This window comes from Melospiza melodia, chromosome 13, assembly GCF_035770615.1.
Source record: "Melospiza melodia melodia isolate bMelMel2 chromosome 13, bMelMel2.pri, whole genome shotgun sequence".
In the NCBI taxonomy this organism is placed as follows: Eukaryota; Metazoa; Chordata; class Aves; order Passeriformes; family Passerellidae; genus Melospiza; species Melospiza melodia.
In genome coordinates, this window is record NC_086206.1 from 3,355,410 (window position 1) to 3,381,332 (window position 25,923).

The following is a 25,923-nucleotide window of genomic DNA, read 5'->3' on the forward strand; positions in this document are numbered from 1 at the left end:
TGTTGCGGGGTGGGGGGGGGGGGCAGGTTAGGGGTTTTGTTGCTTTTTCCTTGTCGTGGTGTTTTGGTGCTATTTTTTTGTTGTTTTAAGGGGGTTTTTAAGAACTTTATAGCATTTGAGCTCTGTGTTCAGACTTGCCCTGTGTTCTCCGCCGGTGGCGCTGGCAGCCGGTGAATGAAGGAGCGGCGATCGGCGCCGGGCACTGCCGGGACCGCCTGAGGCCCTCCCGTCCTGCGGGGCTGCGTCGGTGACCGGGGCTATATCGATAATAGGGCTGTATCGCTGATCAGGGCTGTATCAATAATCGGGGGCTCTATCGATAATCAGGGGCTCTATCGGTAATCAGGGTCAGTATTGATAGTCGGAGCTGTATCGCTGATCAGGTCTGTACCGCTAATCGGGGCTGTATCGATAATCAGGTGCTGTGTCACTGATCAGGTCTGTGTCGCTAAGCAGGGTCTGTATCTCTCTCCTGTTTGTTTTTGGCGCTCTGGAGGCGTTGGCTGCGGTCACGCCGCGGTTCAGCCTCGCTCCGTGCCCCGGCTGCCCTCGCCGGGACCTTTGTCCCCTCCTGTTCCGGATAAAAGCGCAGAGAGCCCCCGGGAGCCCGGGGGTGACCATGGCTCCTGCGAGCCCGATCGCGGTCCTTTGTGCCTGCTTTGGGTTTGTAGCGCTCCTCGTGTGCGGGGCAGAAGGTGAGCTCGGTGAGCTGGTGCTGTTCTTGCTGCTGGGGAAGCCGCTGCACCAAGTGCCAATGATTTTTACAAAGGCGGTAAATCTCTTCTGCTTTGGTTACCAATCTGCCAAAATGCCTTCGTGATGCAAAAATTACTGGTTTTGTGAGATGAAACTTTGTGAGATGATTTAATGAAAATAAAGCTTTCTGTCTTTTTTAAAAGGTAGAAAGCAGCAACATTTCTGAATTCTCTAAATAAAATATTTTTTAAGATCTTGTTGAATGATAAATTTAGGAAGTGTTAATGGGTTTGCTGTGTGCTCTGAAATTTGCTCTTGCAGGGTGACAAAATCCTGCCCTACCTGGCTCCAGGTGACACTGGCATGAGGGCTTGGCAGGGGGCGTCTGTCACTCCACCAAAGCAAAATGAAGACTGAACAAAATTGAAACGAATAACCTGAAATGTTCTAAATTAAACAATCAGTTAAAAATATTTAATGGAAAAGTCTGTGTGACAGTTATGAAGGTGCAATTTAATGATTTTTTTTCCTTTTGTTTTACCTAGGACAGAGTGGTGCTGGGCCAGAAGTGACCATTGCACTCGGACGGCTCAAAGGAACACAGACAAATGTGAAGGGCACAGACAAGCTTGTCGATGTTTTCCTTGGAATTCCTTTTGCAAAAGCCCCTCTTGGATCCTTGAGGTTTTCTCCACCTGAACCACCTGAACCCTGGACTGGTGTGAGAGATGCAACTTCTCACCCACCGCTGTGAGAGCTGTTCATTTGTGCTGGTCAGAGCTGTGTTTATTGGGGTGCAGGGGCCTGAGTTGATATTTGGTGGTGGATACACTGCCAGTACTGCTGTAGTGTTTCTAGTACAGGTGTTGAGATGTGCTTTTACAGGCTGCACCTCTCACTGATTATAGATAAGACAAAATTCAGGCACCCTGTAGGGATTCAGCTGGGTGCAAAAGTTTTCTCTACTGTTGTTATCTTGATGCTATTGCAGGTTTAGTACTAATAATTGAGCTTTTTTTTTTTTTGCTTTCTTTTTTTGTGAAGCTGTCCTCAAGATCTGTCCCTGTTGAAAACAGCTGAAAAAAACTTCAAAGAAAAGCACCTTGCATTCCAAACTTCTGAGGACTGTTTGTATCTCAGTGTTTACAGCCCCGCTGGCTCAAGCAAAAAGGACAAGTTACCTGTATGTAAACCATTGAACAAGCTTGTGTTTTATAAAGCTTGCAAGTAATGATTGCTCCTAAGAGACTTAACTGCTTTTGAAAATGTGATGCTGCACCAGCAGAAATAATATTAGCATGTAAAATTCCAAGTCCACCAATCTGAAATTCAGCAGCCATCGTGCTTCGGTGTTTTGGTGTTCCTAATTCTCTGACATTGTTTTCCTTTTTCAAGTGAAATCTGCAAACCAGTGCATAAAGGTGTGTCTCACCCTTTTGTTTCCAAGGTAATGGTGTGGATCCATGGAGGCAATTTCATATTTGGTGGTGCTGCTCGCTATGATGGCTCTGCACTGTCAGCCTATGAGAATGTTGTGGTGGTTTTAATTCAGTACAGACTGGGACTCCTTGGATACTTCAAGTAAGAACACCTATTTCACTTTGTAAAAAGTACTTGCTGTCATGTTGAAAGCATGGGTAGTTCTGATTGCTAAATGTGCTGGGCTTCTGTATCAGCTCCCCACTGTTAGAGTGGTTTAAATGTACATAATTCACTGACATCAGGACTTCAGAACACTGAGAAATGTCTGTACATTCCATCTGCATGGTCATGTCATTGTAGCCTGCTATCAGATCATAGGTGGGCTTATTTGGTGCTGGACAGGATGTTTGTTCTGGCCTTTGCTTCCATCCTCTGCTGTGTAGAGCAAAAACTCAGGCAGAGTAAAGGCCAGGGGTGTACCTGAGCAGGGGTGAGCAGAGAATGGAGGGAGTCAGGGGCTGAGGTGGGACCCTGAGGGGCTGTTGGTCACTTTGCACCAAGCACAGAGTGCTGGGGTGGCCTCTGCTGTGCCACTGTCACTGTGCCACTGCTCTGTGCTTTCTGAGAGGGCTCTGCTGTGCCTGCCACTATCACTGTGCCACTGCTCTGTGCTTTCTGCAGTGGCCTCTGCTGTGCCACTGTCACTGTGCCACTGCTCTGTGCTTTCTGAGATGGCTCTGCTGTGCCACTGTCACTGTGCCACTGCTCTGTGCTTTCTAAGATGGCTCTGCTGTGCCACTGTCACTGTGCCACTGCTCTGTGCTTTCTAAGATGGCTCTGCTGTGCCACTGTCACTGTGCCACTGCTCTGTGCTTTCTGAGAGGGCTCTGCTGTGCCACTGTCACTGTGCCACTGCTCTGTGCTTTCTGAGAGGGCTCTGCTGTGCCACTGTCACTGTGCCACTGCTCTGTGCTTCCTGAGAGGCCTCTGCTGTGCCACTGTCACTGTGCCACTGCTCTGTGCTTTCTGAGAGGGCTCTGCTGTGCCTGCCACTATCACTGTGCCACTGCTCTGTGCTTTCTGCAGTGGCCTCTGCTGTGCCACTGTCACTGTGCCACTGCTCTGTGCTTTCTGAGATGGCTCTGCTGTGCCTCTGTCACTGTGCTTCCTGAGAGGGCTCTGCTGTGCCACTGTCACTGTGCCACTGCTCTGTGCTTCCTGAGGTGATCTCTGCTGTGCCTCTGTCACTGTGCCACTGCTCTGTGCTTCCCTTCCAGCACTGGTGACGAGCACGCCCCTGGGAACTGGGCGTACCTGGACCAGGTCGCTGCCCTTCGGTGGGTGCAAGGAAACATCGAGCACTTTGGTGGAGACCCAGCTTCTGTCACTCTCTTTGGGATATCTGCAGGATCTTGCTCTGTTTTTGCACATGTAGGTATAGAGTACATAAAAATAAAAATCTTCAAAAGCTTAATTATGGTTTTTGACCGTGAGTTTAACAGCACATTGGGTGAAATCTGGAGATTTAGCAAATAAAGATGTGTAATTCCCAACTGAATCCAGGAGTTAATAGACTATAACTAGCATAAAGTTGTAAGGTAAGGATGTTAGTGTAGAATAAATACTTTTTGTTCTTCCCTTCTTGGCAGGTGTTATCTCCTTTATCTAAGGGTCTCTTTCATAAAGCTATATCAGAGAGTGGAATTATAATTCCCCCCAGTAAAAATTTACGTCTTTCAACAGATCTTGAGGTAAGCTCATTTTTTTGCATTTTAAAGTCTTTATAGCCTAAAATAGGCTTCTTCTATGGATAGAAGGATACTATATATCTATATAGGATATTTAAGGGGTATATATAGATATCTAAAGGATACTTCTATGTGATAATTTGTTTAAAAGAAAAAAGGGGAAAATGTCATTGTATACCATGCAACAAAGTTGATCCAGTTTATTGTTGCAGCACACCTGTTGAATTTTGGTCTGTTTGGTGTTAGAAATAGATTGGAAAGCTGTATGATTGTAACAGCTGTGGGCTGGCAAAGGCATTTCAGTCACACACATATCAAGCCAGGCAAATGTCCATTTTTATAGCCACTGTACTTGATACAGTAACTCTGGCATTTATTATGGAAAGTTTGACAAGAATCCAGAAGAAGAATTCAGGTTTTTATTGACCTACAGTCTTTTAGAGAGAGCCTTTATGTGAAGTAAATTAATTAAATATAAAACAACAAAAAGCCCCAAACTTAAAATAAAATAACTTTCACTAAGTGCCTTTTAATATCTTTTCCTGTAATGGCAGACAGTAATAATGTAAATATTTCTGTATTTTCTTTCCTTATTTGGTTTATGCTAAAGCTTGTATTATCTCTACAGCAAAGTTTGAAAAAACAGTGAATGGAAAGACAGCAAGAAAGAGAAGTACAGCAGAATGATTTCACTTTGTGATCAAACAGTAGAACAAAATACTCAAAGATCTATGAAGCTCACTTAAATCTGCCACTAACAAGCTCTTAACAGCAGCATGTATAATGATTTTATAACAGTGCTTGTCTTTGTTGATAATTTTCAGAAAATTGCCAGTATCTTCAAGTGTGATGCAAGCAGCTCCCTCTCCCTGCTGGACTGCTTGAGGAAGCAGGAAGCAGAGCACATAGTCCTTAACAGCAAGGTAGGTGAGGCTTCATGGCAACAGAACTTTTAATGGCTCACTTGCAAAACTTTAGCTCAGCCTCTGATCAGAGTTCACTGATGGTCCGTTCCAAAGTTGATTTTTCTTATCTTTTGTCAAAATACTCCCCAAATGTTGAAGCAATTTCACACATCAATTCTTTCTGGAAGTTTGGCAGTGTCACAGCACCTGTGAAGTTGAGCAAGGCCTGAGCACCCCTGTGTTTTAATCCTGTCAGAACAGCCCAGGATCAGGAACTCTTTACATTCCTCTACACTTGACCCAGCCAGGCCTGCATTTAACACTCTTGTGCCAAACTGAATTTATGTTACAGTGGCTGTAGATACTTGAATTTCTTAAAGCCCTTTTTTGCATTTTGGATATTCAGTGTGGACATCTTACATGATTTGAAGGAAAAATCGGAAGTACTATTAACAACTAATTTGATCTTTTTTTTTTCCTCTTCCTTCAGGAAATCTCATTTCTACCCTTAGTTTTGGATGGAGTGTTTCTTCATAAGCCACCTGAGGAGATATTGGCTGGAAAAGAATTCAATGCAGTCCCGTTCATGATAGGAGTCACCAACAATGAATTTGGCTGGAACATTAGATCGGTGATTTAATGTCTATTCTTTATTTTTATTGTGGTTTTAATGTTTGTGTTAAGTGATAGGACAAGTCTTAGCAGTGATGGAAATATGTACAAGGTAAACATTGCTTGCATCATGGCTCTGCAGTGACCCAGAGCCACTGGGTCACAGAGGGTGAGAGAGGTTTCCTCCTGCAAGGTGAACTGCATGGACACAGCAGCTGGAACATCAGTTTTGTACAGTGCTTTCTTATCCTACAGATTTATCCCTCATCCAGGCAGAGAGAGCAAAAGAATGCAACAATCAAGGACTTGTTCCTGAAAGACAAGTACAGCCAATCCTTTCCCCACAAGGCTCAGTAGTCAGGGTTGATATCCAGAGTGCTTAAAAATGTGCCACTGATCACCTCAACCAGCTTCCCCTTGGTATCATAACCTGCAGAAAGAGCTTGCATCTGAAAATCTCACCTGGGGCAGAGTGAAGGCACAATGCACTTGCCCAGCCCATTCTCCTTTCTCATGGGAACTCAATGGGTAACTCCAAAACATGAGCAAATGCTCTCAGTGCACAAAAACTGCAGGAGATGGATTTGTGTCCTCTCCTTTCTTGTCCCTTTCTGTTATTTCCTAAATATTTCCTTTGTGTAGTACCAAGCATTTGTTCTGAATCTATGAAGCGGCTGTTGCTGGTTGTAAGTCCCAGAAGAAAAATGCAAAGTGAAATCTGTTTGAATTTATTTTGCAGACAGAAGAGTTGTTTTATGCAATGCTGTAAAAGAGGAAGAACACTGTATTAGTTTTATTTCAAAGGGCTCAAACAATTGGACTAGAGACAGACTTAACAGTCAGTGACTTCTAAGATCTCCCCCAAGAGAATGACAATAAGCCTTCTGTGAGACAGAAGCAGCTTTTTGCTTCACCTCTGCCCTCATGTTTTCTAGTCTTACAAGTTTCTTAACATTGAATTAAGGATAAACTATGTCTTAGGAGTGGTTTATCTAGAAACTTTCACCAAGACAACATTTACTGCAGTAAATACAAGCTTCTCAAGGCAGCTGCTGCATTGGGCTGCACTTTTGCATATGATATGATCCTTTAAAAATAAACACCAGTAGTAAGAATTAATGGAATAATGTAGTTTCAATGTTTAAAATAATGGAGACATTGAATGGTATGCTAATAACATTGTTTTTTTTCTCTCTGTATAGACATCAAAAATGAAAGGTTTGAGGGAAATAGGAGATAGAAAATCAATTGCCTCAACTGTAGAGGTTTTTCTACCAATGATTGTAAGTACTGCTGCACTAATCTAATTTGAGAAGTGAATTTTCTTTTTCTTGTATGTAACAGATTTGGGTCTCACTGCTTGAGTCATGGTGTTACTGAGGGCTGAGGCCATGGCAGGCTTTGGGGAGAATCACAGCAAAGTTGACATGACCAGGGTGTATGGAATTACACAGAAATAGAATTGAGCCAGACCTGGCATTTGGGAAAATGCCTTTTTCATTCTAGACCTCAAAGAATACTTTTATCTTACATATTTGTGGGATTACTGTAATAGCTTCCCTAATGTTAAGGTATCTCACGGCTGATCTCCTGCTTAGGGAGTTTCAAGGTGTATTTTTCAGTATGTTTACATTAAATGTAGCTTTTAAAGTAGTTACATTGCACTCCTAGTTTTGAGGTGCATCTCTCAAGCAGCAAATTCTAACCCTGAAAATTTACACTGTTTGGAGATCCCATTGGCCTTGTCCTCTTGTCTAATGGTCCATAAATCTTTCAAGGACTGAGAATTTACTTTTGTAATTCCCATCTCTCTTCTCCTGACGAAAACAGAAGCTGAAGATATTGTCAGGAGAAATTGCTGGATCTACACTTACTCCTGTAGAGTTTTAACCCATATAAATCTGGTGCAAATTTCACCTAAGGTGGTTGGTTTGTTTGGGGTTTTTTTGCCCACAAAAAGCACGAATAGGTTTTGTTTCCCATTAACATGGGTGCTGTCCTGGACATTTGTGCCTTTGCAGAATCTCTGAAGTTTAAAAGATGGCAAATTTAGCTGCTAATTTAGACTGTGATTGTCTGTTTGTTGCTTGTCTCTTAGGATGTACCCTCAGATTTTCTGCCCATGATCTTAGATGAATATCTGGGAGACACAGAGGACCCTGCAGAGCTCCGGGACGGATTCCTGGACCTGCTGGGGGACATGGCAATTGTCATGCCAGCCATTAAAGCACTGAATTATCACAGGGGTAAGCTGATCAGCAGCAGTGGGACACTCAAACCCCCTGCTGCAGGCTGGATCAAATGATGCAGACACAAATCCTGTCATATGTAGGCAGCCCTTCTTGAGATTCCCACTGGGAGCAATGATACAGGTCTGCAGGGTTGTGTCCTTTATCTCTGTGTAAGTGTGCTTATAATCACAATATATTGAGAGCAGAGCATGATAACACAAGTAAATATTTACTAACTGAAGTACACAGGCTTAAAAATTAAAACATATCAAAGGACCTTCGTCCTTTGGCCCATGGCTGTTTGGGAAATCAGCAACTCTGTGGTCTGTAAATTTTCTGGTGTGTAGGTGTAGACCAGTCATGCCAAGATATTCCAAAGTGGAAATAATTTGATATTTTGTTTTTTCTATGTTATCTTAGAGTGGATCTTCCAATTTTTTTTTTTTTTTGTGTGTGTAAGCTAAGCACTTAATTTTGCATTAAAAGTAGAAGTACATATTTGAATGTAACAATTACACTAGAAATGTGCCCAGTATAAAGCTCTTTTTAAAGCAGTATTTTGAACAGCTGATGACAGCTGAAGTTTATGTATCTCTTCTGTAACTCCCTGTTTGTTATGTCTTGCAGAGTCTGGAGCTCCTACCTACTTCTTTGAGTTCCAGCACCGGGCCAGTGCATTCAGGGACAGCAAACCTGACTATGTGAAGGCTGACCATGGGGATGAAGTTGGCTTTGTCTTTGGGGGGCCATTTCTGGCTGGGGACATCCAGCTCCGCAGTAAGGAACAGACACCACTCGCTCCTGAATGAGTCCTGTAGCCCTGGCATTTTTCTATTCAGTGTTCTATTAATTTCCATCAGATTAAAGTGCATATATTGGCAGTGAGACCAAGCCATAACCCTTTCTCCTGGCAGAATTGGTTTTATGCATTTAACCATCTTCTCCAGCTTCTCTACTTTACAGTCTGCCTGATCTGCAGCAGTCAGTCCCACATCTTGTCAGCAATTCAGCAAATAGGATATTTTGTAGAAAATTCACTGTCACTGTCCCAGCACTGTGATGAATTTGCCAAATGGGTTTGGCTGAAAATTAAATTGAAGAAAAGATCAATTAAATTTCCCAAGCAGGGTGCTTGGGAAGCAGGAAATCCAGGATCTCTTCTTTTCCTGAGGAGTTTAGGCCAGTGTCTCCTCCTTTGAGGAAATCCCATGGGCTGTCAGGCTCCAGAGAATGGGGGACTTGGCTTCTTTTGCAGGAAGTGATTCCAGCCATGTTCAGAGCAAGACTTGGAATTACAGTGTTTCATTTTCTGTGTGAAGATCCAATGTCTGTTTTGCCTCACAATTCAATTAATACTTGAGCACTTATTCCAATGGAACCAATCCACTGAGGGAGGATTAAGGGTGTGCTCCTAAAATTTCCATGGGATTCTGGAAGTTCCCTCTGTCAGAATCCCACGTTTTTATATTCCCAATGACTCTGCCAGTCACTGAACAATTAAGAAACATGATGCCACTTCTTAAGGAACATAATTAATCCAGCAATATCCTTTAATTACATATGCCTAAAACAGTAGTACTCAGCATGAAATATTTTCTGTCCTGTGAAACATATTAGGAACAGTTCTTATTTTGACAGAGACACAAAAAATCGGCTTATTTTAAGTGAATTCACTAATTTTTTCTGCTTTTGTTTTTGTGATTTGCACAGTAGTTCATAGTCTGATCAAATATGTATGTCAAAGCCTCCATAAATGAAAGTATTTCCTTTTAACTTCATTGAACTTTGGAGCAATCCATCTGTGTTGTAAAGCCCTTTGTTAATCTGTAACCAGAGCCTTTTCCTTTTTTTTTTTTTTTTACTTACCTATTTACTTTCCTAGTACCATTGGCACTAGGAAACACTGAACAGCTCTTTTCCTCTTTGCCTGAATTTATCAAGGGCTTTAAGATACCAAACATTTTTCTTAGTGTATTGAGATGCATTTATAATTAAAAACACACAGGAACTGAAGTAATTCTCACCTAGTGATACAGTGAGCTTATGTTATGTATAACTATATTTAAAGAAATACTCTTGAAGTGCTGAGAAATGGAGTGGCACCATCTTGTGTGAGAAAGGAGAAATCTTTGCCTGGTCATGCTCTGAATAATAGGGAGAATTTCAGTGCCACAAAACTAGAATGCAATCCAGGAAACACAGCCATGTGGCCCATTCCTGGAGTTGTACTGGGATGCAGAACACGTGGGGGGTTTTTGGTTCTGCTCTGATTTCCTGGAAGGTTACAGGCACATCACCTTATTTCCTTGTTCCCAAATTCCCAGATTTCTACAGTAGGGTAATGATGCTGAAGTCATTCATGAGGAGTGCTGAAATGCCCTGATTTAGGGCATTGCTGTAGGAGTGATGTTGGCCAGTGGTGATGCAGTTGCCATGTTGGAATTGCCAATTGCCAGCACATTCACAGAGGGAAATCTGCTGCGGCTGTAAGAGCCATGTCCTGATTTCTGCCACACAGAGCAGCTATTCTGTATTGTGTCTTTCAGGTGAAGTTACAGAGGAAGAGAAGAACCTCAGCAGAACTCTAATGAAGTACTGGGCTAACTTTGCTCGAAATGGGTAAGAATCATGAAGTTCATGACAGATACTGCTGCTTTGCACAACAGAGGAATTGTCTGGTTTACTGATTCAGTCAACTTGTGTGATTGAATTCCCCTGTGACTGAAAAGGGCACTCACTCTTCTTTCCTCTTGCTTACAGAAATCCTAATGGAGAAGCTCTGGTTGAATGGCCATCTTACAACCTAAATGAAGAATACTTGCAGATAAATCTACAACAAAAGAAAGACAGAAAGTTGAAAGAAAAGAAGGTAGAATTCTGGAAAAAAGTGATCCTTGAAAAGACAAAGAGCAAAAGCACACAAAACATGAAGTTTAAATTAGAGTTATAGTTTACAGTCTAAACATGCACATAATATGCAAAATATTAGGATATTAAAAAATTAATTGAAGTATATTTGAGGATAAAATTGTGTTTCCCTCACTTTTTCTTCACAGTTGTCATATCTGCAATTATTCACTAATAATTCCAGTTGATCCTCACTTGACAAATACAGCTACCAAATTTCCCCACTGCTCATGTTTTTCTGTCACTCCCCATGACTGAAGACAGAATGTAGCAGCAACATTGTTTTAATAAAGGGAAATCAATGAAGACCCAATTTGTGAGTCTCTTGATGCCAAGTTTATTGGTGGTACAGAAGCTTTGGTGTGGTGTAAATACAGAAATGTCCTCTGTGGAAAGAAGATGAAACTACAGAAGGTTCTGCTTTGTCTGTTGGTTTTACAACTGAGACAGGATAGTTCTGACTGCTGTGGTACTTAACCTATAACAGTAGTGCTGGAATTAAGACTTCTCCCAAATGTTTGAAAAGGGAGAAAAATTCTCCAGTAACTACAATTCTCTGCTTTTAAATTCAGTTGTGGCTCCCCTACAAGGATTAACATTTCTGTCTTTTCCCCAGTGCTTCTCTGTGTGCTCCAGGCTGTCCCCTGTGCCACTGTCCCTGTTTGCACTGGCTCACAGCCTCACTGCCAGCACTGGCTCTGTCCCAGGGCCAATCCAGGGTGCTTTGGCTGCCAAGAACAAGACTTGCACTCTTCATGGCAGAGTTGTGAATCAGTTCTCTGCCATGTCTTTGTCTGCTGTACCTGGCTCCTAGGCTGCTCCAGCTATCCCATATCACCAAAGGGAGATAGAGAAGGTGATACAGAGACTCCATCATCAGAAGGCATGAAAAGACACTTTATTATTAGAAACCCATAGTTATTATAAAAATACTGGTGGACCTAAGACCTGGATTGGCCTTTAGGAATCTTCTCTCACCTATTGGTCAAGAAGGGACAACTCTTCCTTTGACATTAAACAGATGTCAAAGACATTTTTGACAAACAGAGATTGCCTGCCAGGTGCAGAGATTGAGATAATAATTGTTTTAATTCTTTCTCTGAGCTTTCTCACAGCTTCCCAGGAAAATCCTGGGAGAGCTGTGTCTCTCTCTGTTCAGAGGTTATGTGATTACCACAATCCCAGCCACGTTCCTGGTCACTCTGGTGCCTCACAGCAGTGATTCAGCTCCACGCGTCCTACAGGGCAATGAACATCTGTTCCCCCTCCCTTCAGCTCCCCTCTATATCTCTGGAAGAATTTTTAATTGTTCATGGCTAATAATTTCCTACAGCAACTAGATACCCATCCCTTCTTTCCCAATTACTTTACTGGAAGAAGTAGGGTAGGATTTTCTACATTTTTTTGCCCAAGTTCTGTTGCCAGGCAGAACTCAGGAGCAGGGTGAGGCTGTTTTACCACTGCAGTTTTGGTAAGCAAAACTTCCTCCTAAGCATCTGTCCTCACTTCTTTGTTTTCCCTCCTTTGTTGTGTGAGGGGAATATAATTTCAAAACAGTTGTGCTAAATCTTCATTGCACAAGCCTTTGAAATGTTGTGTCACTTCCTTTAAAAGGAGACAAACAGGAGATATTCTGTGTATGGGTGTGCACAGAACACACGCTCATCTTGTGTTTGCAGAGAAGTGCAGTTGAATTGGCTTCCTAGCACAGACCAGCACTAAAATCACAGTGGAAAGTGTCAGAAGATCTTACTGATTTCTATGTAGAGATAAGCACTGTGATGCTCCTGTCTCCTGAGGTGAGAGTCACACTGTTTCTTTAGCGTGTGGTAAAGCTGTCCAAGCTTCAGAGGCTCTAGATCTAAGTTTTACATTCTGTAGTTTCATTGAATCCTCAGCAGGGGCTGTGATATTTTATTGTAGCAGTGGTCCCCTGAGCAGGGAATAACGAGCATTGAGTCCATGATTGCAGAAGGCTGATCAATCACTTTATTGTACTACACTACACTACACTACACTACAATATACTATGCTATGCTATGCTATACTATACTATACTATACTATACTATACTATACTATACTATTGTTGAAGATTACAATGCAAGATGTTTTCCATTACCATCTGTATGGCAGATTATCTTTTGTCAAGTGGGCAGTTTGCCTTATCTCTCTCTTTGAGTGACCACATTCACTCCTCCATCGGGAGGGGACATCTGCTGATAACAGCTATTGAATGTCACTGCATGGCTGATAAGAGCTATAACATCCCATAGGGAGATGTGAGCCCAGAGGGAGGAGCCAAGCATTGCTACCCAGATATAATCCAGAGGTTTTTGAAAGACCAGCATGGCTTTCTCTACGAGACTCCCCAGAGGAACAGCAGCTGTTCTTCCACTGGCTCTTCAGAGGAAGAATACATCCTTCTCTACAGATTCCCCTTGCTCCAACAGAACCACCCCTGACACTGCAGGAGGGCTGCAGCCACATTTCCAATGGCACTGCCACCAACACCCTGACCCACAGGGTGTCAGGCTGGGTTCTGACTCTGTCAGTGTTGTTCCAGTGTACTGCATTGTTTATTTTATCCTTTTTTTCCCCCTTTCCCAATTAAAGAACTGTTATTTCTTGCTCACGTATTTTTGCCTAAGAGCCCCTTAATTTAAAATTGATAGCAATTCAAAGGGGTGGGGAGGGTTTCCATTCTCCATTTCAAGAGAGACTCCTGCCTTCCTTAGCAGACTCCTGTCTTTCCAAACCAAGACAGCTATACCATATGAAAAAACCATCATCCTTGCCAGACAGTCCATATACACACGTGGATCCAATTGGTCAATGAATCCAAACACCACCACCAGTGTCCAGTTAAGAAACCACCCTTTGGTAAACAATCTCCATAACACATTCCACATGTGCACAACAACTGGTGCAGCAAATGGAGATAAGAATTGTTTTCTCTGAGCTTTCTCACAGCTTCTCACAGCTTCCAAGGAAAATCCTGGGAGAGAATCATGTCTCTTTCTGTTCAGAGGATATGTGATTACTACAATATTTGTCTGGTTTTTTTCAGCTATTGAAATCAGGACAGGTAGCCGTTTATTGCAGTACAAAGAGGCAAAGGTCATCATGAGGCAGGAATTTTTTATTGACCTTTGTGAATTATTCATGTATGAATTATGCCACATTATGACTTATGCATTATTCACTGATTGAGGGCAAGTTGCAAAATTTCTTTAATTTAATGCCAAACAGGATTCAAGAATCATACTCACCAGGTATGTAGCACTGTCCTCAGATTCTACGATTCTACAAGTCTGTGCCACTGGAGTAAGAGTCTCCACATTTGCAAAACATATATGCCATGCTTGTAGATCTACCAAAGTATCTCCAGACAAGGCTGTAGAGATCTAAAGTCCCATTTTTTGTTATCTTATCCTACTGTAAGTAGGATGGGCAGAGGTCACAGAAACTGGTCTGCACACACACTATTTTCAGAATGGCTGCTTCTCTAGGCCTGTGGATAGGATGTGGGCTCAGAGTAGTTGCAGAGTGGCTACTTGAGAGAGAATTAGTGAGTAGAACAAAAAGAGAAAAGCTTGGAAATTAAAACATTAATGAAGGCAGAAAATAAAAGGAAAGTAAACAGGAAAATATAGAGACTAGTAAAATCAGCAAAGATCAGGTCATAGAAGATAACAACTTTGTTACATCAAAAGGAGAGAGCAGCGGGTGGAGTACAGGATATTTGCCTTTGCAGCAAAGGACCCCTCCTGTAGCTTGTGTGTCACGAGTGAGCTGAGGCATGAATGCTCACCAGTGTGGGAGCTGAGCCACAAGGAGGAATTCCTGCAGTTCCATCTTGCATGGAAACAGTTTTCCCTTGCCAGGAACAAAAACAGTCCCAGGTAAGAGGAGACAGTGAGAGAATACACAGCAGCACCCAAGCAGGCAAACAGGAGTGCAGAGTTTACTCCTGTGCAGTCCTTCTGAGGTATCTAGGAAAGCTTCATCACACATAGAGGTAAAAGATCACACACAGAGGAAAAAGATCATCTATTCGCAGCTGCATCACTGGTACCCCAGCCCCCAGTACCATTAACTGCAATTAAAAATGCTCACTTTATCATTACTGTATAGACCGTATATTCAAACAGTGCAGACTACTCCCAGGCCACTTTAATAGACCTTTTGTGTCACGCTTGAGAATCAAGGCAAAAGGCCTGTCAGGGAACACATATAGGCCCCAAATTCATTGGTACTCTGCACAGAGGGTTATGTCTTCATTGTTTTCTTCACAGCATTGCCCATGAGGCAGGGCACAGTGAGCACTGGCCGTGCCCTCAGCCTCAGGAGCTGCACCCAGCACAGCCTGGCAGGGCGGGCAGGGCCCTGGGGCAGAGCTCAGGGGCCACCACAAACCCAGCACAGGCTGCAGACACAGCCAGCACTGCTTGGGGTCACCTGCAGTGCCTGCCACCGGTTTGCCCTGCGAGCAGCCAGGTTAAAGCTGGCTGGGGTTTATCTCCAGGCACTGTAAATCACACAGGTGATTTTATTCTCTTTTCAGAGAATAAAAATGACTTCACGTTTACTTCGGTGAAAGTACACCTGCAGGGCTCTGGTTTGGTCCTGGCTCGGCTGTGTTTCCCACCCGCAGATCTCAGTCCCAGAGGCAGTGAATGGGAGCGAGCAGAGCCGAGGTGCCCCGCAGGTGTGTGCGGGGCAGGCTGAGCAAAGCCTCCCCCGGGGCCGCAGCCGGAGGTGCTGCAGCAGCAGGACAGCGCTCCCGGCAATGCCGGGCCGTTTGCAAAGCGCCTGGGGGCTGCGGTGCCCGGGATTGCGGCACTGCCGTGGCAAAGGAGCGCTGGGGAGGCAGCGGGAGCCCCGCGGGCAGGAGGGCTCCCCGCTCCCGGGCCGGGCCCGGCAGTGCCGGCCTGGCTCGCAGCCCGAGCGCTGCCTCGCCTCAGCCGGCTTTGCCTTGCGTAAGGCGGCCCAGGCCCAGCCTATAAAGGCCCGGCCCGCGGGCTGGGGCCAGTGGCACCATGGCAGCTGCGAGGGACACGGCGCGGCTGGCCTGGATCCTCTGCCTCGGGGCCGCGGCGCTGGTGGCCACAGGTAAACACCGGGGATACGGCCCGGGGCAGCTGCAGCACAGAGGGCACCTGCAGCTGCCTCCGGGGCCAGCCGAGAGCCGGGCACAGACCCTGGGCAGGGATGGGCACAACCCTGGGCTGGGATGGGCACGAACCCTGGGCAGGGATGGGCACGAACCCTGGGCAGGGATGGGCACAAATGCTGGGCTGGGATGGGCACGAACCCTGGGCAGGGATGGGCACAAATGCTGGGATGGGATGGGCTCAAACCCTGGGCAGGGATGGGCACAAACCCTGGGCTGATATAGACACAAATCCTGGGCAGGGATGGGCTCAAATCCTGGGCAGGGATGGGCACAAACCTTGGGCTGATATAGACACAAATCCTGGGCAGGGATGGGCAAAAAGCCTGAGATGATCTGGACACAATCCCTGGGCTGAGGCAGGTACAAACAATTAGCAGAGATGGGCACAAACCCTGGGCTGAGCTGGGCACACAAGTTGAGCTGCAGTAGTAAAAATTTCACTACAGTTTTTAATCTGCTTTCAGTCATTCATTTTACTTGCCTTCTTTACAATAAGAAAAGTCAAATCCCTGTCCCAAAATCTTGCCTGCTGAGGCTGCACAGCCACAGTACCACATCTGTATTTGATGGTAGAACTTTCCCACATGGGGTTAAAATGGGTTTTTATCTAACAACCCAGGGTAAAAAAAAAAATAATAGTAAGATCTCTATGCAACCACTAATGTGTCTTCAGTAAGACAATACAAATTATATACCTGAAGGAGATGGATATTGAGGCCAATCAAAATGAAAGCTGAAATAATATTAGCTCTACTGATTTAATAAAGTTATAATGAAATTTTTTCAGAAGAAATTTAAAATTGCATTAAAAACATTAAAATAAAAATTTAAACTAAACAATTTTAAATGAGAAAACAATAGTAATCAAATTAGTAAAATAAAATAGCATGTTAAGATAGTATAGTGTTAAAGCTGATGAGAGTTGAAGCTTTATGTATAAAAACTATTTGTCTAAGTGCATAAAAGGTGTACATTTAAGTTGCAAATGTAGCAACTACTTACAACCAGAGCAGTGATGTGATTCTGTGCTGCTGTCCCACAGAACAACCAGAAGCAGAGACCAAATACGGGAGAGTCCGAGGGTACCAATTCCACGTGGACACAGCTGAGAGGACTGTAAATGTCTTTTTGGGGCTTCCTTTTGCTAAACCTCCCGTTGGATCACTGAGGTTTTCTGAACCCCAGCCACCTGAGCCATGGGAAGGTGTCAGAGATGCCACTTCCTACCCACCAATGTAAGGCCATGACCAAACCACTGATCCTTTCATGATGTTAAACTCTGGACACTTCCAGGACTCTGATGTGCTCACAGGGCCATCCATGAAGACAAATTCCTTGGTGCCCCCTCGTTGCACCTGCAGCTGTCCCAGTGGATGCATTTCTAAAGACACTCTGGGAGCTGCTCTCTGTGCCAGCAGCTGCTCTCTGACAGGCATCAGAGAGAGCTGAGATGGAGCAGCACTTACAGACAATGCTCTGCCTCAGGAGCACTTGGCCAGCCCTTACCAATCACTGGAAACCTTTGGAGCAGGGACAGAAAGGAGCTGAGGAAATGTTGGAACACAACATTAGCGGGAAACTGCTGAGTCAAGTGCTTAAAAGGGCACATAGGAAATGCACAGCAATGCCAATCTACCTTGTAAATGTCTCACTCCCTTGAGTTGTTCTACTGGCCCTGTTTATTGTCTCAAGTCCAATATCTACCATTACAAAGTAAAAAGCTATTGGAGACTTCAAATAATTCATTTATATTTGCATATGTATTTCACATGCCAGTCTAAAAGTGTGCTGCAGATCAGTTTCTGCTTGGCACTTTGTTGTGGAAGTACAAAAACGTTTCTCTTCACAGCTTTCAGGATTTAGTGAATTCCCTTGCCTGTTACCCTGTTACTTTTGCATTTATTCAGGTGTATACAGGACCCAATACTAGGACAGTTTGCTTCAGATATGGCTACCAACAGAAAAGAGAAGGTTCCTCTGAAAGTGTCTGAGGATTGCTTGTACCTCAATGTCTACACACCTGTTTCTACCGGAGAAAAGGAGAAGCTGCCTGTAAGCAAAATCCTTATAACACCTTCAGCAAAATTATCTGACAAGAAAACTTCAACCTCTGCCATGAGCAGACATGCAGGAGCACTTTTGTACTGATGAACAACTTACATGCTTTCTCCCACCAAATACTAGCTGGAATTAAAGAGGCACAAAATCCTATTTTACAAGTAAAATTGTATTGCCATCTAGCTAAGCAGTGCTTGATTTAATCCAAAGGATCAGTCCAAAGTCACAGGGCACTGACACAGTGTAAACATTTAACAAAAGCAGTGCCATTTTGTAGCCCTGCAGGCCTCAGATTTGAAAGATTTCTGCAATTTGTGAAATGTATTCTGAAAGAATAGGAGTGAAATAGCACAAAATGTTGTATCATGGGCTATATTTAGTTATTCTCACTGGGGGCTCTTACCTGAGCTGGGTTGATCCTCTGTTTCTTTTTCCAGGTCCTAGCATGGATCCATGGAGGTGGATTAGTTATTGGAGCAGCTTCATCTTATGATGGCTCAGTATTTGCAGCATTTGACAACGTGGTGGTTGTAACAATTCAGTACAGACTTGGTATTGCTGGATATTTTAGGTGAGTTGGATGATCTCAGTTTTTCCTAAGTGATTTCCAAAAGGATGTGTGCAAAGCCTTTGTAAAGAGAAGTGCAGAAGACTTGCTTATGCAAAAAAACATTTCTGAACTGCACCTGCAGCCCTGGGGACAATTTCCAGTGCCAAGGCAGATTCCAGGTCTGTTCTTGTGGGGCTGCTGCTCCACTCTCAGGGATGCCTGAGCCATCCATTTGTCAGTCGTGGAGGGAAGTTCTGTGTAGACAATGGCAGATGATTTGTCACACCACAGACTGTGTTTTTCTCTGCCTCTTGGCTTGCATTGAGCACTTGAACAAATCTGTTCTGTCCCTGCAGCACTGGTGATGAGCATGCCCGGGGTAACTGGGGATATTTAGACCAAGTGGCGGCTCTTCGCTGGATTCAGGAAAATATCATGCATTTTGGAGGAGATCCAGGATCTGTCACTATCTTTGGAGAATCTGCAGGAGGAATCAGTGTTTCTGCTCTTGTAAGTTCCCAGTAATCAGGAATTGTAATTACTTGGGAGAAAACCCCTCCATCCATTTTCAGTATCTGCATGGGAAGTCAGCAAGAGAAAAGGGACGGGGTTACGGTGACACATCACCTGGGTCTTTGATAACACAACAAGGCAAAACAACACAGATTTTGAATGATAATAATTTGTCCTTTTCATACTCAAATGTTGTGGCTAAGTAACAGAATGTTATTACTCATCTGTTGAATTAAGTTCTCATTGGTTTGGGGTGTTTTTTTCAATGTCAAAAACCCCTCAAAATCTAATCTCATGAGAAAAGTCCTTTAGGAGGAGTTGTGGACTCCTGCCCAATTTCTGTTTGCTTTGACAGCCACTTGTGCCAAGTGATTGAGGCGAGTAGTTCTGGCAGCTGGTGCAGCCCAGCAGTTTGTGACCCTGTGATTGTGTAAAATCTTTACTCCAACACGGAGCACATTGGCTGTGACTCTCTCCTTCTCCAGTCGCTCCCACTTTGGTACAGCTCACACGGCCCAGCCAGGCTTCCTTGTACCTGGCATGCACATCCATGCTTCCCGTGGCCAAAAGCTCTTTCCTGCCCTTCTGCAGCACAGCCAGCCTGCCTTGGGCACATCCCATCTGTACCTGCCCTGCAGGGTGCTGCTGGGAGGCCCTGGGAGCAAAGGGCAGGGGAGGGAAAGGCCCTGAGCTCCCCATCCCTGCCAGCGCTGCCAAAGCACTTTGCACAGCTGGGCTGTGGCCAGAGGCTGCACAGGACACTCTTAGCACATGGGCTTTCAAAATGCCCCCAATGGCCACTGCTGACACTGAAACCCAAAATCCCAGGGGAGAACACACTGCTTGTCATGCTTGTCCTTGCTTTCTCACAGGTCTTATCTCCCCTGGCCAAGGGCTTGTTCCACAAGGCCATTTCAGAGAGTGGCACTGCAGCCCTGGGCTTGTTCACTGACCAGCCTAAGGAGGAAGCACGGGTGGGTACTTGTGGTAATTTTAATTCCTTTTTCCAGATATATCTAAACTTCAGTCCAAAGTATTGAATCATGTGAATTCACATTTCTTGTGAATCAAAGGAGTCATTAAAAGCAGTATTTCTGTGTGCAAATAGTACATGTTTAATTATGTGTTGATTTTCAAACACCCAAATATACAGAAAGAGAGAAAAATGTAAAGTCGAGGAATATTGTAACATGTAGTGTCTTCAAAAAACCTGAACTTAGACTTTTTTGGTGGAAAACAGTATCAGACTCTGAATACTCTTCCCCTCCTGTTTGATGCGTGTAGTGTGCAAACAAACAAGACTTTATTCAGTTTTTTGTACTTTGAGAACTACAGGCTTCCAGCCCTTTCTTTTCTCTTGAAGTGCAAATAACAATTTCCAGAACCTGGAAGCTGGCACATCAAAGAGACAGCTGTCTCTAATGGCAGCTCTTGCTCCAGCCAAAAAGACATCACCAAGAGTGGTAGAATGTGCTCTCTGTTGCCCTGCAGATGGTTTATTCTCTAACTCCTTTATGTCACCCAGCCTTCTCAGCCCAGCCTGTTATTTACCAGCATTGTCTCAGAATATTTCTGTATCAAAAAAACCTGGAGGCAGAGGTTTTCCCCTCCTGCCCAGCCCGTGGTGTGAAGGATTGTGAGGGCTTCCAGTGCCCTCCCTCAGGAGCTGGGACAAGCCAGGCTCCAGCATCCTTTGTGCAGGAGCTTTGGCTGCTCCTGCTGCACTCGGTGTCTCGTAGAGCCAGACAGAGGAAATGTGTCCAAACCTGTTTGTTCTCACTGCTTGCAGAAAATTGCTGCTGTCGCTGGCTGTGAAAAATCCAGTTCAGCTGCAATGGTTGAATGCTTGAGAGGAAAAACAGAAGAAGAACTACTACAGATAACACAGAAAATGGAGGTGAAATGATTCTTCTTGCATTTAAATGACAATGCAGACCTTTTAATCCCAGAGGATACCCTCGGTGGGCTGTAATATTAGGAGAACCTGAAGTGGATGTAAAATCTGACGTTCTTGACTTTTTCAGGACATGACAGCACTGCAGATCTGCAGTGAATTCTTGCCTGAAAACTGCAAACAGGTTCCTGCCCTTCATTCTGCATGCACTTGGAGCTACCTGTGGCTTGCTGTCATGCTCAACAAGGGCAAGGAAAAGAAAATGGCCCAGATGATTCTGGAGAACCTGAACATCAAATAATATATTATGTCCTACCTAAAAGTTCCTATCACATTGCTTATGTACCTTTGATACTTCAACAGAGAAGTAGTTTTCCCACATTGTTCCACATATCCATGACCATAATTAACTAAGGAAAGATGTAAATTCAGTATAATGACTTCTGCTTCAAAAACATTAGAAATATAATGTTAATCTTCACAGAACCTCCTGTCTAGTGCAGAACAGCAGTCAGAGAAAATGTTAAGATGGCTTGGTTACCATTATGTTTTGTATTTTCATTTGGCTTCTTTTTGGAACTGCAATAAAAATCTGAGCATCTTTAGGAAGTAAAATGAATGCAATAATGAAGCTTTCTTTTTCCTTTTTCACTTTTTGTTCAGGATATCTTTTTCATCAGTGCATGTGTAGATGGTGTATTTTTTCCAAAGAGCCCCAGGGAATTACTCTCTGAAAAATCAATCAATGCTGTCCCATACATCATAGGAGTAAATAACTGTGAATTTGGATGGGGACTTCCTATGGTAAGGGAATTATAATGTTGATCTTAAAACATCATTTTGTAAATAGCAGCTGTTTTAGTAAGTATCATTCTCTGTATCACACAGGTGATGAAATTTCCGCCTTTTGTGGATGGTCTGGATAAAGATGTTGCACGTCACATTTTACAGAGCACCTTAGCAGTAATCATTAAGGTAAGAGACCAGTTTCAGAATAACCCAGTGCTGCTGCTTGGCTGCTCTGCCTGGTTTTACTCCTGGAGGGACACATTTCCCAGGGAAATGCCATTGTGCTGGACAGCTCCCTGAATTGGGGCAGAAACAGGCACACAGGTGCTGCACTCCTGTTACCTCCAGTGCCTGGAAATACTCTCTGCATTCCCAGCCTAAATGCCCCACTTCTTCAAAAGGAGTTCTGTGGGAATCCAGGAGTGATGCAGGTACCTAAACAAGGTCGCTTGGACATTGTAGATCCCCCCAGGTCATGCAAGACATGCAGAGTAGCAGCAGGTCTGGCAGGAGACCTATGGGACACAACCTCCTAAAGCAGTAGCTGGGCACTGGAAAGGAAAGTCCGAGAGGTTTGGGGTGCACTGACACCTTCCTTCAGGTTTCTCGAGGTTTTGTTTCCCTGTAATTTACAAATCTCTTGACTTTGTGGTGCCTCTGTGCTCTCCTGAAGCTACTCCATAGAAAAGTACAGATTATGAGGTAAGAATTAAGGACCCCAGAAGCAGGGCCAGTACTTGCAAGCATCAATCAATGACACAAAGATTCACCATGAACTTGGAAATGCAGAGCCCAGGCTTGTTCTGAACAGTAGAAATTATGGTCATTGACAACAATCAATGGATTTGATGAAATCCAGCAGGATTTCTGTGCTCTTGTGAAGGTGTTTGCACAGAAGAGAGAAGAGTCAGCATCACTGACTGCTGCTTATCTAAAGGTGGTTGATCCTTTGATCTTGCATCCCTCTTGTCCCCAAGATCACCTGTACCCACAGCTGTGTAACTCCGCTCTGAGCTCTGAGCCACACTCTGACACAGCTGGGGATTTTCTCTGAAAGCTGTTGGTGGGGATTAGCCAGGGATGTGCAGAGGCCACACTCACCCACTGCTGTTGCTCCTTACAATATTCATCATCATTATAATACTTTTCATTGCTGTTTCAGGGCCTTACATCTGAAGTTGTTGACAGAGTGTACAAGGAGTACATGGGAGATGCAGAAAGCCCTGCTCAGGTCCGAGATGGCCTCCTGGATGCATTGGGAGATGTCTACTTTGTCATCTCATCTGTGGAAGTGGCCAGATTCCACAGAGGTACCCAGCAGCTTCAGAACAGCTGTTCAATTCTGGCTGGAGGTGGTGTGGACAGTGTGCAGCACTTTTCACTCTCCAGAGGACTGGTAGTGGTTTTATTTAACCAAAACAGGTATTCATGAAAGTTTATCATGTCTGGAGCAGTATTTTCAGCTCTCAAACCAGCACTTTTCTGTGTCCTCTAGATGCTGGCAACCCAGTCTACTTTTATGAATTCCAACATCGGCCGAGTTCCGTGGAAGGTTTGGTACCAGAGTTTGTAAAAGCAGATCATGGAGCTGAGATTGCCTTTGTCTTTGGAAAGCCATTCTTAGCTGGTGATGTACCCATATTTCCTCCATCTTCCTTTTAGACCCTCATTACTTCTCTTTTCAATTACTGCAGGGCTTGTGAATAGAATTTCTCTCTTTATGAGCATTATAGATATTATACTTATTATTAGCATACCATATATATGTCATAAGTATTATTATGAGCATAAACATCTTCTGTCTTCAGTAGCAGATACTTTGCATTACATCATTCATCTGCAGGTCTCTCCTAGAAAAAGCTCCAACAGCTCATGTCAACCAGAAGTGTTGCAATGATCCAGCTGATACTCATTAGTTATTTTCTAACATGGCCCTTCCCTCTCACCCTTTGCAGGAGGTGCTACAAAAGAAGAAAATGAACTTAGCAGAACTGTGATGAGATACTGGACCAACTTTGCTAAAAATGGGTGAGAATTACAGTGCTAATTACACCTCAAGTTCAGTCTGTGCCGCCCAGACCATACTTACCAGCCTGACGCAGTACTTATGTGGTGCTTCCTATAATTTGACAGAATTTAAGAGAAATATTGCATCAATTTCTCTTTTAAATGTCTTTTTTAAAAAACCAGCAGAAATAAGGAAGAAAAAAAATATAAGAATGTTACTCCATCTGCAATGGAGTTTTATATCTAAAAAGAATGGCAACTCTTACACTTTTGCTGTTCCACTGATGAGCATTTTCATAAAATATTGTCCATTTATTCAGGTACCAGAATCACATCAGCTGGGCTCACCTGCTGGTTTTCTGAAATGCTCTGAACCTGAGCAGTCAGACAGCAATGGATTGGCAAATGGAGAGCTAACTTTTCCTTCTGTTATTTCCAGAAATCCCAACGGGGAGGGCTTGGTCCATTGGCCTCAGTATGACCTGGAGGAAAAATACCTGGGAATAGACCTGGAGCAAAAGGCAGCAGAGAAACTGAAAGAACACAGAGTGGAGTTTTGGGCACAGCTCCTGAAACAAAGTCAGACTGGAAGGAGAAAACACACAGATTTATAAGATCTGTGGAGGGCACAGTTTGCTTTTAAAACCCAAAGGAAAGTCAAACAAAATGAGTTTGTCAGCATACAGAGTAATAATCACCTTCTAACTCACTGTTGTGTAATCTGCTGGCCTAATCACAGTGAAGGGAGAGCAACAAGGGGCATTCAGAATGTTTGTCAGACTGAAAATCACTATTTAATGAAGCAACCAGAAAAAACCCACAATCTGTCTGGGTGCAGACAGACCATGGTACCTACTCAGTGCATATCAAAAGTGAATACTGAGGTGGGAATGGGCACATGAACTGAAATCTGTAAGAAATTATATATATAGAATATACTGTAAATGTCAGACAATTTTATATGCTTATTCCCTTCTTCTTTCAGAAGGGCATGGTCAGTTGTCCTTCCTAGAGACTCTTTCTGCTTTCTTTCACTGGAAATAGCTTGTAGGCAGCAGAGCATCCATCAAACAAAGTCTGTGAGGTGAGCTTGACATCTCACAAAAGAGGACAGAAAATCTCTACCTGTTCTATTGCTGTCTGAATTGTTCTAAATAAATGGTGCTTTGATTTTTGGAACTTCCTTTTCTTTCACTAAACTGATGGAGGCTCATTCCGAGAGGTCAAGGCACACGCGAGAAGCCAGAAACGTGCCCAGGTTCTTTCTTCCACCCAAATGGTTTCAGGTATGAATCTTTGCAGGTGTCTGTGCAGGACCTGAGGCTTAAGGCTCTTCCACAGCCTCTTCTGGGCTGTGACTGTGTGTCCTTCACCCCTTCCTGGCAAATGCCCGGTGCAGGGGCTGCAGGAGGACGCAGTGCTGGCAGGACAGACGCCCAGAGAGGCAGAGGGGGAGCAAAGGCTGGTGGTGCTCCCTGCACGTTGTTGGCTCAGCAGCACCAGAGAGGAGATCTGCTGACATGCAGAGTGTGCACCCCCAGCCTCCCCCAGCTGGGGAAGGGCTCAGGGCACACCGGGAGGGAAGTGGCTTTTTTGCCAACTTACATGGCAAGCAGGACACAAAGGGACAATGTGGGAATCCAGGAAGCCAGGAGAGCTCTCCTCATGGCCACAAACAAACAAACAGCCCTGCTCCAACTCCCCCTTGCACTGGTGCCCAGCTCCCACATCCCACAGCACCTGGGGGCTCTCACAGGGCCAGCCCAAGCTCCTGCTCCAGCTGGTGACCCTTTGTAGGTGTCTTCTTCTTCCTCCTCTCCCCTGGCTTCACTTGCTTTTGCACACCTGTGGATCTCAAGCAGTGTCATCTGCACTACCTGGCCACCCCCTTTTCTGCATTTTCCATAACTTGTGAAAAACTCCAGTTGTGGCAATCAGGAACAGCTAATTGCAGCAACCATGCTGCCAGTTGTGTCACACATTTCTTACCCCTTCCCTTGTTTTGCTCTGGCACAGCCTTTATGTCCATTAGTGGTGTGTTTGTTGAGTCAATGTGTCTGTCCCTGCACATTCACAAAAGTCATTATCCTAACAAGACAGAAGGAATCCTGTGTCTTTGGGAATGCAGAGCCATCAGTACAACTCCTGGGAAGAAGGGAGGCACACATTAGGCACACATGATTACAAAGAAGTTTCTGGCTGCGTGACAGGAAGTGTTCTGTCCATCTGTGGATTTTAAACCCCAAATATAAAGACTGGTACACACAGTCAAACAGCTGGGAAAGGAATAACACCATGGCCACAGTGAATAGGCCACATTTAAACTGCAGATCCTTACCTCATGTCCCAAGCCTCATTTTTTCTCGTAGCTTTATTATTCATGGTCACTTGGTTCAGATTGCCAGCTGCACCA

General features: G+C 44.1%; 2 protein-coding genes and 1 long non-coding RNA gene across 3 annotated transcripts in view; 2 read left to right on the forward strand and 1 right to left on the reverse strand.

The window, feature by feature from the left end:
* Nucleotides 1-556: 556 nt before the first annotated feature.
* Nucleotides 557-10,834, forward strand: LOC134424119 (fatty acyl-CoA hydrolase precursor, medium chain-like). The gene is made up of 13 exons (XM_063167621.1): nt 557-695; nt 1,242-1,446; nt 1,741-1,879; nt 2,144-2,277; nt 3,396-3,549; nt 3,768-3,869; nt 4,691-4,789; nt 5,262-5,402; nt 6,586-6,666; nt 7,482-7,629; nt 8,242-8,391; nt 10,161-10,233; nt 10,375-10,834. The coding sequence occupies exons 1-13, from the start codon at nt 620-622 to the stop codon at nt 10,562-10,564; spliced, it is 1,692 nt and encodes a 563-aa protein (XP_063023691.1). The 5' UTR covers nt 557-619; the 3' UTR covers nt 10,565-10,834.
* A 4,716-nt stretch (nt 10,835-15,550) lies between these two features.
* On the forward strand, nt 15,551-24,689 carry LOC134424121 (fatty acyl-CoA hydrolase precursor, medium chain-like). The gene is made up of 13 exons (XM_063167624.1): nt 15,551-15,635; nt 16,742-16,934; nt 17,607-17,751; nt 18,195-18,328; nt 18,664-18,817; nt 19,693-19,794; nt 20,610-20,717; nt 21,378-21,518; nt 21,603-21,689; nt 22,666-22,813; nt 22,999-23,130; nt 23,459-23,531; nt 23,950-24,689. The coding sequence occupies exons 1-13, from the start codon at nt 15,563-15,565 to the stop codon at nt 24,122-24,124; spliced, it is 1,665 nt and encodes a 554-aa protein (XP_063023694.1). The 5' UTR covers nt 15,551-15,562; the 3' UTR covers nt 24,125-24,689.
* Nucleotides 18,662-25,923, reverse strand: part of LOC134424123 (uncharacterized) — a 40,932-nt gene continuing 33,670 nt past the window's right edge. The window contains exon 5 of the long non-coding RNA XR_010029347.1: nt 18,662-18,882. This is a non-coding gene — a long non-coding RNA (uncharacterized LOC134424123). The remainder of the gene's footprint in view (nt 18,883-25,923) is intronic.